The sequence below is a fragment of the Carettochelys insculpta genome, chromosome 3, assembly GCF_033958435.1.
Source record: "Carettochelys insculpta isolate YL-2023 chromosome 3, ASM3395843v1, whole genome shotgun sequence".
NCBI lineage: Eukaryota > Metazoa > Chordata > Testudines > Carettochelyidae > Carettochelys > Carettochelys insculpta.
Genome location: NC_134139.1, coordinates 97,920,887 through 97,933,784, shown reverse-complemented (window position 1 = coordinate 97,933,784; position 12,898 = coordinate 97,920,887). Strand labels below are relative to the sequence as shown.

The window sequence follows — 12,898 nt, the reverse complement described above, 5'->3', positions numbered from 1 at the left end:
TCCTTTTAAGAGCACTTTCGCTGCAGATTTGACAAACCACAAAGAAGGTACTGATGTGGGACTTCTAAAGATAGCTAAAGCACCTGGCCCAATGTCTAGGACTCTGAAGTACCTTCTAAGAGCTGAAAGGGACAAGGAGTGAAGCATTCCTTTAGAAGTCTTTAAAGAACAACATTCCAGTGTGGAAAGTACAGAACCTGAGCCACATCATCTGGCATAAGAAGATGTAAAGGAGCATGTGTTGGTCCACATTGCTTTGGCTCGTTATCGAGCAGAACTCATCATCAGCAGGGACATATCCTACGGATTGGTGGTTGAAGCATTAAGGGACATATGTGTCTTGAGAGCAGCTGTTAATACATATTTTGTAAATGTCTTGCAATGCCAGCGACAACAGTGCCATGTGAATGCTCTCACTTCCAGGTGATATTGTCAACAAGAAGCAGGTAGCATTATCTCCTGCAAATGTAAACAAACTTGTTCGTCTGTGCAATTGCCTGAACAAGATGTAGGATTAAGTTGATTTATAGGCTGCAAGTACCACATTGTTTTGTTTCTGAATGCAGCTATTTTTTGTACATAATTCTACATTTGTAAAGTCAACTTTCATGATGAAGAGTTTCACTACAGTATTTGTATGAGGTAACTTGAAAAATATTATTTTGTATTTTCGTGGTGCAAAATATTTATAATCTAAAATAATTATAAAGTAAACCCTCTGCACATTTTGTATTCTGAGTTATAATGAAATCCATATATTTAAGTGTAGAAAGTATCCAAAATATTTAAATAAATGATAATCTATTATTGTATAACAGCACAATTAACCAATGTGATTAATCACAGTTAATTTTTTAATTGTTTGGCAGCCCTAAGTCTGACTGCTAAACTCCATTCTTGTCCACCAGAAGGTATTTCAACCTAGGAAGATCTACAGTGTAGACAGCAGTGGAGGAGGCTTCATTTCCATGCCCATTCAGGCCTGAGTGGCTCTGCTGATACTAAACAAAGCAGCAGAAATGTAGCACTTTAAAGACTAACATGATGATTTATTCTGTCAGCAAAGATGCTAATTGTGATAGCAGTCTTTGTAATCTCTGCTAATTGGCCCAAGACCATCAAGGCACTTTATGTGTGTCACTGAACAGCCAGCAGATGTTAATGGTTTTTGGTCACTAATGAACATCTGAACTAATGACTACAGCTGGGCACATAATTTGAAACAATTTATTCAATACATTTTCTTTATACGATAGACATTCTTTTCCAGATCATAAGTGGTCTGTGAACAGAATGTGATTTTCATTAAATGAATGTCTTGTTCAGAATTATTTGCTGACTAATTTCTCTTGGGTAGCTGCTAAGCAGAGACCCAACAAAAAGATTTCCACAACCCTTCTTGCCTTCCCTAACCTTTTCCCCCCTGCCCCCTTGATAAGGACTACACACAAAGAATTCTTCATGCCTACATTTTTAGGGAGAGCTAATTGGGCTTTTGCTGTTTTCACCCTAGATAAAAAGAAGCATTCCTGCAGCACCTTAAAGACTAAAAATTGTATTAGTTAATGAGCCCTACAAAAGTTCATCACATAATATAAATAAATTTGTTAGTCTTTAAGGTGCTACAGGACTGCTTGTTTTTTGTTTATTTGTTTGTTTGAAGCTACAAACTAACGCAACTACCCTTGCGACTATTTATTCTAAACGTTAGACCATAATTCCCTTCTAGTCATAATTTTAATAGAAGCATGGTTTCTTATTAATTCTAGTTTATAGCAAAGAATTTGCACACTATTCAGTCTGCTTCAGGATTAAGCTACTTCCGTACCTACCTCAAAAATATGTTGTTGGATTAAATTCATCTGTGTGTAAAGTGCTGTGTGAGCATCTTGTAGAAGATACCACGGTCCTGATTGAGCAAACATTAAAATCAAAAGAAAGATCAAATCAGGCCCTAAATTAAGTGGCCCCTCTCTTCCTCTGCTTACGATATAAATTATATTCTTTGCATAAAGGTGTACAAATAGAACATTTATTTACACTGAAGCAAAATAAAATGATTGTCAAAAGCAATGAACAAACCCATGACTGTGATAAGAAAAAGCATGAACTCAAAACAGCACTGAAGCAACTTAAAGGAAGATGAACACTACTAAAAAGAGCATCAAGAAGAAATTTTAGGCCACTTTTTTAATCCTTCAAGGTCATTCTAAAGATAATGACCTAATTAAAGTGTTTTCAGTTAATCCAGAGCTCACATGATTTACAAGAATCTAAGTTACAATGTTTTGCTTGCAAAGGTGAAAGCTAGCGCTTCTAAAAATAAATAAACACCTCCTTCTTAATGTTGCTTCAGACACTTTCAAGTGTTCAAATTAACTACTGTATGCCAATGATACATCGTCAGAAGGCAAAGGGGAAAGGAGTGAAGCACTCACATCAAGCAACAATACATTCACTTTTTTTCTGAGAGTTGTTTTTGTTTATTAAATATTATTATAGAGTAACAAAATAATTTATTAGGTGAGCTTTCGTGGGACAGACCTACTTCTTCAGACCATAGCCAGACCAGAACAGACTCAATATTTAAGGCACAGAGAACCAAAAACAGTAATCAAGGAGGACAAATCAGAAAAAAATGATCAAGGTGAACAAATCAGAGAGTAGAGGGGTAGAAAGTGGGAGGGAAGGTCAAGAATTAGATTAAGCCAAGTATGCAAACAAGCCCCTATAGTCACTCAGAAAATTCCCATCCCAGTTCAAACCATGTGTTAATGTGCCGAATTTGAATATAAAAGACAGCTCGGCAGTCTCTCTTTCAATAGTGGTGCGAAAATTTTTCTTCAGTAACATGCAAACTCTTCAGTCATTAACAGAATGGCCCACTCCATTAAAATGCTGACTAACCAGTTTGTGGATCTGGAGTGTTTTCATGTCTGTTTTGTGCCCATTAATTCTTTGTCTAAGGGAGTTAGAGGTCTGTCCAATGTACAAAGCATCTGGGCATTGTTGGCACATGATGGCATATATGATATTAGTTAGTAACAGAGAGGAAGCCGTGCTAGTCTATACACGATCAAAGCAAAAAGCAGTCAAGTAGCACTTTAAAGACTAGCAAAATTCATTTCAGCACCTCATTAGTAATCTTTGAAATGGCCATTAGCATGGCTGTTTTGAAGATTTGTGCCAGTGTAGACACAGCCTTAGTTCTGAATATTCTCTCTGTAGATGGTTGTTAAGTCTTTTTCATGCAGAACACAAACTCTCAGGTCTTTAGCAGAATGGCCCACTCCATTAAAGTGCTGGCTGACAGGTTTGTGTATTTGGAGATTTTTGATGACTGCTCTATGTCCATTCATTCTTTGGTGAAGAGCGTTTGCAGTTTGCCCAATACACATAGTGAGTGGGCATTGCTGGCTCATGATGGCATATATACTGTTAGCTGAGGACCAGGAATATGTGCCCCTGATTCTGTAATTCTGTAATTAATGTGGTTAGGTCCAGTGATAGTGTCTCCAGAACAGATATGTGGACAAATTTGGCAACGGGACTTGTTGCAAGGAAAAGTTCCAGGATTAGAATTATTATGCTATAGCCTGTGGTTGCTAGTGAGAATCCTCATAAGGTTGGGAGCTTATCTATAGGAGAGAACAGGCCTCTCACTTAGGGCCTTCTGGAGTGTGGCATCACGGTTAAGGATAGGCTGTAGGTCTTTAATGATATATTGCAGTGGTTTGAGTTGTGGGCTATAGGCAATAACAAGTGGTGTTCTGTTATTAGCTTTTTTTGGGCCTGTCTTGAAGTTGTTGGTTTTTGGGTATTCTTTTTTTTTTTGGCTTTTCCTAGAGGATAATTAAGTTTTATGAATATTTGGTAGACATCTTGTAGTTTTCAGTCTCTGTCAGTTGGATCAGAGCAGATGCATGATGTATCTCAGGGCTTGACTATAAACAAAGGATTGTGTGGTGTGTGCAGGATGTAAGCTAGAAGCATATAGGTATGTGTAGCAGTCAGTGGGTTTCCAGCAGAGAGTGGTTTTGATCTGGCCATCAGTGATTTGTACTGTCATGTCCAGGAAATATATATTTTGTTTGGAGCGTCTCCCTCTGTCCCAGAAAATTTGGAACATGTAGATTTTGACATTGCTCCTGCAAGAGGCAGCCTTCCAGAGCAGGGATAGCCAAATGTTTGTTAAATTCGTTTTCTTCTCAGTGAATTTCACCAGACTTCCTAATAGTCCCAAGTGCCATGGGACAGTCCTTTTTATGTAACCTGCACATGTGCGGGGTGTAGCTTGCTGTCTCAGGTAGCAGCACTTGGACCACTCTCACAGAGAAACAATGAGTCTCCTCTACAACCTTATCTGAGAGCATCCTGGCTTCTCCTGCAGAAGCTCCTGCACAAAGGTCCCAGGTTTGAGCCTGCCTGTCAGGTGTTACACTTTGGCTTCCCCAGACCATTTCTCTGGGTTAAACAGCATTTTGCCTTGGGCACCCCAAATGAAACAGCATTCCAACCAGGTGCAGAGGGTCATAAACAGATCAAGTTCGGCCTAGCCATCCCACTGTGTTTATCTAAGGAAGTGCGGAAGGGGCAGATTTGACCAGCATTATGAGGTGGTGCTGTGTCCCACTTTGGCCATGTGAAATGTGGGGAGCTATTGTTTAACTGATGAAGAAGAGAAGAAACAGGATGGTGCCACCCGAGCGCAGGAACCACTCTGTGGCCAAGCAGGCTGCAAGTTCCATTCTGACAGTCTGTGGGCCATTTCGCTCTCCACTCTGCATCTTCACTCTGAGAGCTACTTACATACTTTAAACTGGGTCACAGGAAACTCAAATGCCCAGCCTCGCTCCATGAAAGCTGCCTTGCAGAGGGGGATGAAGGCAATATGCCTCTTGAATTAACAGAAAAGGAAGGCAAAGTAAATGCATTTGAATGGTGCTTCTGTTCCAATATGCTTATCAACAGACAAGGCACGTTTAAAGGCAGTGGATATTGTTGTCTGCTGGGGAGAAATATAATCAAACCTGATGTGGAGTTGTATGTGAATTGTTTAGATCAGGGATGTCCAACAGGCTGCCGCAGCAACACCAGCTTCTGCGGGGTCAGCTGTCGCGGCAGGGCTGGCTGCCTTAGAGCCCCGGTGGCTGGGGCACGGAACCACCACCAGCTCCGGGGGCAGAGCCCCAGCTAGGGCACAGGGCCAGCAGCAGAGTGGTTTGGAGCTGCAAGGGGGGTTAAGCCTGGAGGTATGCAGTGGACAGTTTGCGGCTGCAGGGGATGGGTTAAGGCTAAGGGTGGTTTCAGGCTGTGGGGGCTTAAGGTTGGGGGCGGGGTAGAAGTTTGGGGCTGCAAGAGGTCTAAGCCTAGGGGCTGGGTGGCGGTTTGGCACTGCAAGGGGGTTAAGTTGAGGGGGTGATTTGGGACTATTTTGTGTTCAGCCCCTGGAACACATGAAAAATTGCCATGTGGCCCCGATGTAAAATGATTGGACACTCCTGGTTTGGATCTTCCATGCAGCATGTGTTCTAAGGTATCTGCACTGACCCAAAATGTGTAGAGGTTGCACCTCCTTGGTCCAGCAACCTTGGGACTTCATTGGTCCTAAATGATATATTTTGCTTGACCAGTGGAAGGTTAATGCCCCCCTGCCCCTGGCCACCCCTCCCTGGCCCTGTAGCTGTGGCTCACCACCACAGCTTGCTCACTGGCCCCACACAGCAGCCAGAGGATGCTGGCCTCTGGCCCTGGCCTCATGCATCTGCCCGGGGATGCCAGCACTCTGGGCCCACACAACTGTTGGAGGATGCTGCTGCCTCTAGCCCCAGGCCTCAGTGGGGCTGCTGGAGGATGCAGCCTCTGGCCCCAGCCCCCCCACAGGGTTGTTGGCACCAATATCTCCAGCCCCAGCCTCACTGCCCCCCCATAGGTCTGCTCAGAGGCCAGCTCCACTTGCCCCCACGCCCCAGCTCTCTGGTCCAGGAGCATCCCTGGTCCTGCTGGAGAGGAGATGTTGCTGGACCAGAGAGCGCCGGTTTTAGGAGGTACAACCTGTATTAAAATTTCACAAGGTATTTGGTAAGCTAAGAAGATTTTCTATGTACTTATGTGGAAAGTTTGTAGTCTTACTATTTTTGGAGATGTCACTGTGGTAGCTGTGTGTCATTTGAATGTAAATTGTGTGACACCGCTGCTGTGTGGAGACTAGAAGAAAGGTTGCATCTTAGATATATCTCTGACCTGTAGCTGCAGGCGGTTGGTGCTCATAATAATAGTGAAATCCACTGCAGCAGGAGAAACACGTGTCTTGCTTCTAGTTATTTGTGACCTTCACAACACTCTTTTCTTTGGCATATCAATCAATTATTTCATGGCTCAGTCTTGTACTTGGGAATCAGTCCACTGCAGAATAGCTGTTGAAACTAGACTCTCTTGCCAATATAAATGATGTTCTTGCAATAAGGGAAGTCCACACCCAAGGAAACCTAGATTGCTCTGTTTTTTAAATGGTATCATTTTGATATGTCACAGATAACAGGTCTGAGCTGCAATGGTGAGGGATGGGGAACTTCCTGCCTTATCAGCATGTGTTCCTAGGGGAAATGTAAGGATCAGCTTCATTGTCCACTTTGAAGACTGGACCACACCTGCACTAAGAAAAAAGGTGTATTTTTAACATGTTAGCAGGTCAAGATAACTCCCCTCCCTGGACTCTACTTGACATGCTAAGATACATCACAGCTGCCTCATTCACATTGAGATTTTAACACAACAATCAACATGTGCTATCTCACATTTTTGTTTGTTTGTTTTTTGTTTTTTGTTTTCCCTAATAGAGACAAATCCTTCTATGGATAAAGAAAAATTGGATGGCTGAAGTAAGACATTGAGTGTGATGGCAGAATATCTGCAGATAAAAAATCCCTCTAGTGGCTCAGTATTACTGAGGAGAGTGGGAAAGAGATATGGAGGCGTTCAATTTTGGCTTATAGCTTGTCAATAGTTCCTGACGTAAATAATGGGAGTAGTCTGCTTCGTACTGCGTTGGTGCTTGCATTGTGTAAAACACAACCAGGTTCAGGGCCCTCCTTGGTAACATCCTGGAAGTCGGTGGTTGAGATCTGAAGGTCACGTGGTGAAAGCTTTCACAGCTATGTTGTGTCTGGGCTATGGAGAGAGATTTCAGTGTCTGTTAATCCAGCACCGTTTGCACTTTAGACACATAGAATAATCTTTGGGTATCAGGAATTTCTATTGATTGTCCCTGGCAATCCACCACATGTGTACTAGTACTTTTATGTGTTGATTTATTATAAAAAATAGTTTTCAATTTTTCCTCAGTGAGTATGGGAGTTGTTTTCAGTGTCCCTTTTTAAGATTATATTGATTTAGATTTGATTCTTAGACTGGAGGTTTCTTGAGGTTTTGTTGAATTTTCTTTCCCATCTCAAAACTAGACAAAAAGACAAAATATCTAGAATGTTCAGAAAAAGATCAAAAAAAAAGGATGAGATCAACGGAAACATTTATTTTCAATAATCTGAAAAAATTATTTTTAAACTTTTAAAATATAAATTAAAATTTCAAAAAACATTGTTTCTGATTGATAAATATTTTTTCCTCTCAAAGTTTCAACGGCTTCAGAATGTTTTTTTTTAAAACGTCAGATAAGGAGATTTGTTGAAAGCATATCTTTCTTGCAACAGTCCTGGCAAATTCACTTTTTCAAACAATAACAGAGAGGTAACCATGTTAGTCTGTACTCCAAACAAAAAAAAAAAATCAAAAATTTCCAAACAGTTTTATAGTTTATTTAGCTGATTGCTGTTTGAAGCATAATGTTTTGAAAATCTTTTAAATATCCCTCCTCCTCATTCTGTGAATTCCTGCATTTACTTAATTTCCATCTTATGGTATTTTTATTTTTCTTGTTGTTGTAGGCAATGAGAGTTTGGAAGAAAACTATGTCCAGGACAGCAAGATGGGATTTGTCATCAATGCTATATATGCTATGGCTCATGGCCTACAAAATATGCATCATGCCCTTTGCCCTGGTCATGTTGGGCTGTGTGATGCCATGAAGCCCATCGATGGCAGTAAACTCTTGGAATTCCTCATAAAGTCTTCCTTCGTTGGCGTATCAGGAGAGGAAGTTTGGTTTGATGAAAAGGGAGATGCCCCTGGAAGGTAAGGGTCCCATTTATGTCAGTGACTTAAACCAAAGAGTTGTGTTGCTTCAGATGTGTGAATTTAGTCCTGTCTGTGGGTGACAATAATTCCAGATACTGGATGATCTGTTGATAGCTACAGCTTGTAATGAGACTGGCGTTACAAGCAGATGTGTAACTCTTTCTCGCATTTCTGGAAAGAGAGGGGGCTGCCTATCTTGCAGAACTTCTGAGTTTTGAGCTACCAATGGGGAAAGTTTTTCTAAGTGTAGGATGATTCAGTTGTATGACTGTACTAAAGTGTTTTAGCTCACTAATTTTGAGCCTGAGAGTCCACTCTGACTCACACCGGCATCTATCAGCAGCTACTTCACTGAAGTCAGTAGCCTTACATATTTTTTAAACTGATGTGAGTGAGAGGAGCTAAAGCTCTGTGCATATTTGATGAAAGGAGTGAAAGAACTGGCACTGTATAAAGAGAGCTCCCTGAAGAACTGAGACTGCACAAGTTGGCAGAAGGCTTCAGAGAATGTCTGCAAGACCCAATGGAGCCATAAAATATCTTGAAATAGCTCTTGCTTCTCTTACTAACCCTTTAGGTTATTAAAATTGATATTTGGTTTTCCACCGTTTGTTCTTTGTGCTACTTGGCATATTTATCTTTGCTTGATCAAAAGATACCAGTCAGTTTTACTCCCCACCCCAACCCATCACCTCATTTATCAGCCCATGTTGTACGTTGTGCCTGGGTTTCTTCAGCCAAAGAGCTGTATAGACGAGGCTAGTGTGTGACAGGTAGGTGCCAGCAATTGCCTTATGTATGTACAGTCAATACACCTGGACAAATAAGCTACACCATAAGACCATTAGGAAACTTACATTAATCCATAATGCAGCTGTCAATCTATTCAGTAATGATTCACTCTGAGAACATATTACACCCCTGCTCTGTAGTTTGCACTGGCTGCTTGTTAGTTTTTGATGTTTGTTTAGATGTGCTAGTCCTTACAGTGTTTGGAATCTGGCAACCAGAGAGACCATCTCTCTCCTCACACAATGCTGCTGCGGCAGTGATCAGCATAGGGGCTACAATTTATGGCCACCAATTTAAAAGGGAGAGAGCTTATGAAAGATATTTCCATCTGGTCTTCACACACACACCCACACACACACACATGCACACAGAGGTTACTATTGGTAGGACAGATTTAGAATTTGGATGGATTGTATGAGAGTGGGTTTTCTTTTGCTGCTCACCCATATTTTAATAGTTGGGTTGATGAGTACGGACAAGAATGTTTTTTTAAGTTTTATCCTTAATTTTCTAGATTGTTCATACTTGTATTAGTGTATGTTGTTCATGGGCTAGGCAGTTTACATCAATAAGTAACAAGTATCAGACATCTGGATGCATGCAAAAATGTTGGCCTATGCCAATATGCACTTTCGGTGGTGCTTATGTGATTTTGAAAATATGTCCCAGTGCTTCTATAGTACAGTGCAGAAGTCCTTGCCTGGTGTAGGTGAAGGTAAAGTAACATTTTAGCAATGCCAAAGTGTCTCCATACCTTAATGAAACATAAAGCTCCATTTTGCATTCAACATTTTGTAAATTAAATAAAGAAAATTGCACAGGAACAGAACAAACTGCCTTCTTCTGTGACCTTTTACTTTAAAGGGACAGAAGAGGAGACTGTGGGGAAAAATAAGATTTTAATTTTTTTACACAGATGGGAACCATTCTGAGACTGCTTTCGACTTAAATTTTAAAGTTTACTATTTCAGCTCTTCATGCAACAAGAGAAAACAAACAATATTTCCCATTATGTTAGTGAGCATGCAGTAGTTGAATTTCCTTGCGCATAATCAAATGAGCTCAAAGTGATGTCTTAAACAGTAAAATCCCCCTGCTTCCTGCTATGCCCTCCCAAATCAAGTGAGCTCTCAGTACATTTCTGTTCATTCACGTAAAAGGCTTTTGTGTTTTAGTGTGCAGAATTGTTTGTACAGGTTGACCCCTCTAATCCAGAACTCTTTCATCCAGCAACATACATAATCCAGCATGATTTTAGTTAGCGATATGACCACTTATCAGGGGTGTGATCAAGTTTCCTGTGGTCCCATGGTTTGTTTAGAGCTACCAAGCCTGGCTCTGGATGTTTGGTGCTGTTATTTAACTGTAGTTTACCCCTGAATGTCAAAGAGCCCAGTAAGCATTGGAAGTGTTGGTAATATGCTAAAAGATATTGACCTCCCATGGTCCAACAAATTCTCTCATCCAGCTCCAGTCAGGTACCGAGAGTGAAAAAGGTTCAACAGAGAGAAAGAAAGGAAGAAAGAAAGTTCCTATTTTGAATGCTAACCTTTTTACTATATTTTATTTACAAAATCCTTTATTTATTGATGTTTGTAAGTTTTTGCTGATAGTAACTGCAGGCAAAGGTGATGGCATTGTTGTCTGCCCAGTGTAAGGTTACCTAACACTTTCTCATAACTTTCTTCAACTTTATTCACTAATCTGCGATTTTCTCAAACCTATTTTCTGCCTCAGACAGAATAGATTTGGGCTGCTTTTGCCATTGAGTGTGGAAAAAAAGAGGTTCACCTATTTCTTCTACACACACACACACACACAACCACCACTTTCCTTGAAGGGCTCCTGCGCTTCGCTGCTTGACAGCAAATGTTTGAGATGTGAGTGAGAATAGTAATAGTCAGAGAATGCTTTTGCTGTCTCCATGGAAAAAGCACCCAGATTTGGTCAAGTTAAAAGCTTCTGAAAAATCCCTGTTTGTACTTGCACAATAGAGATTTTGGGGGATTTGCTGGTAAAATCTCTGAATATTTCATCTGCAGTGAGAATGTCCTATGAGCCTTCTAAATGGTAATCAAAAGCTGGACTGGGAGGAGGTGAAGGAATGCAGCAGCCCCCTCCCTTACTCTCATGCCATCTCCACTTTGACTCATGGGAGGTGCACACGGTTGGGAGCCAGGAAAGTAACATGTTCTAGTCTTAGCATTTCCTAATACTTGATTGTTTGACTTTGCAGCTTTAATATTGTTTTAGCATAGCTTATTGCATGTCATATATTATAATGGATATAATCAGTGCTGCCATATTTAAGGATGAGCTTCAGCTTCCTTAATTGCCCCCCTTTTCCGGTGTGTCACAGCTTTTTCAAACCCATTCCTCTTTGACTGATGATGTCCCCGTTTTGTTGCAGCTGGCTGACATTTTTTTGAAAACCAGTTTGCATCAGCCATTGATAGTGCACGTGCAAGTGGAGGGAAACAATCACAACAGGCAGCAGGTTCAAAATAAACAGAAGGAAGTATGTCTTCACACGCTGCACAGTCGACCTGTGGAACTCTTTGCCAGGGGATATTGTGAAGGCCAAGGCTGTAAGAGGGGTCAAAAAAAGAACTAAATACATTCATGGAGGATAGGTCCATCAGTGCTTATTAGCCAGGATAGGCAGGGATGGTGGCCCTAGCCTCTGTCTGCCAGAAACTGGGAATGAGCCACAGTGGATAGACTGCTTGATGATTTACCTGTTCTGTTTATTTCCTCTGGAGCACCTGCATTGGCCACTGTCAGAAGACAGCATACTGGGCTAGAATGGTCTGATCCAATATGGATGTTCCAAAACTTATCTCCACATATTCAGAGCAGAACTTTTGTGCATGCAGATTTTAAAAAGATAATAATAAATAAAAAACTTCCTGTCAAATTATCTGTTCACTCAGCTTGTCTGGTAGAGCTCATTCTGACTTAAAGCTCGGTCTCAGAACTTAAAGGACTGCTATAACTTTCCATATGTAAGATTGTGTAACAGATTTCAGTTTGCATACTATATTCATTGCCCACTGGATAATATAATTATATGAAGGCAGACTCTTACAAAACAAAAGCATGAGAGAGAAGGTTAAGAGGAAACTTTAAATCTTAGCTCATCATTTGCTGACTCCTGATTGATGTGACATTAATGCTAGTTTCTCCATGCAACGTGGGCTTTTTTTAAGGTAAACAACCTACGTAGGCTCAAAGTTCTGTTAACACAATGCAAGCCTTTAATAATCCTCTGTCCTGCTCCCCCAGATCCACTTTCAAGTACAGAGTACATGATTATATATCTGTCTAATTCGAAGGCAGAACAGGAAAAAAATGGGTTCTGCTCTCCAGCAGGAGATAACTGTTAATGTTAATTTATGATTATGTATAGTACAGCTACCTTATAGTGAACCCTGAGGTACTGCATGGTATATGCACAAAGCAGGATTCATTCCTTTTTCAGGAATTGTCTCCTGATTACCTCAAAATAGATCTCTTTCCTAGAGACTGTTCTTTTCAGTTAACAACCCTGCAACTGCACACACAGACTTCTGCAGCTGTACAGAGCTGTTCTGAAGTAAGTAGTGCCCCATATATGATCTTTGCCCCCCTGCAACAGGTATTCTTAGGGTGCAACCTGAAGCAGGAATACTGCCAGCTTTCTGTCCCACCAGCCTGTCCTCCCCCTCTTGCTGTGATACTGTGACTCCAGACGGGCCTCACTGGGTCCTGCATTCACACAAATTCACAGGCACAGACACTCCCAGCTGAGTTACATGAATGCTATTGCCAAACAGTCATGGACCAAATATAGAGAAGCTCCAGCCTTTCCCTCACAACTCCCTAGTCTTGCACACCAAACTATACCATCCTGCCTGGTCGAAGCCTGACCAAT

At 41.1% G+C, this 12,898-nt stretch overlaps 1 protein-coding gene across 2 annotated transcripts in view; it reads left to right on the top strand.

Moving 5' to 3' along the window:
* GRM1 (glutamate metabotropic receptor 1) overlaps positions 1 to 12,898 on the top strand; it is a 236,610-nt gene that overhangs the window by 162,339 nt on the left and 61,373 nt on the right. For both annotated transcript variants that reach the window (XM_074988712.1, XM_074988713.1), the window contains exon 4: positions 7,944 to 8,190. In XM_074988712.1, coding sequence (XP_074844813.1) covers positions 7,944 to 8,190 — 247 coding nt within the window. The remainder of the gene's footprint in view (positions 1 to 7,943; positions 8,191 to 12,898) is intronic.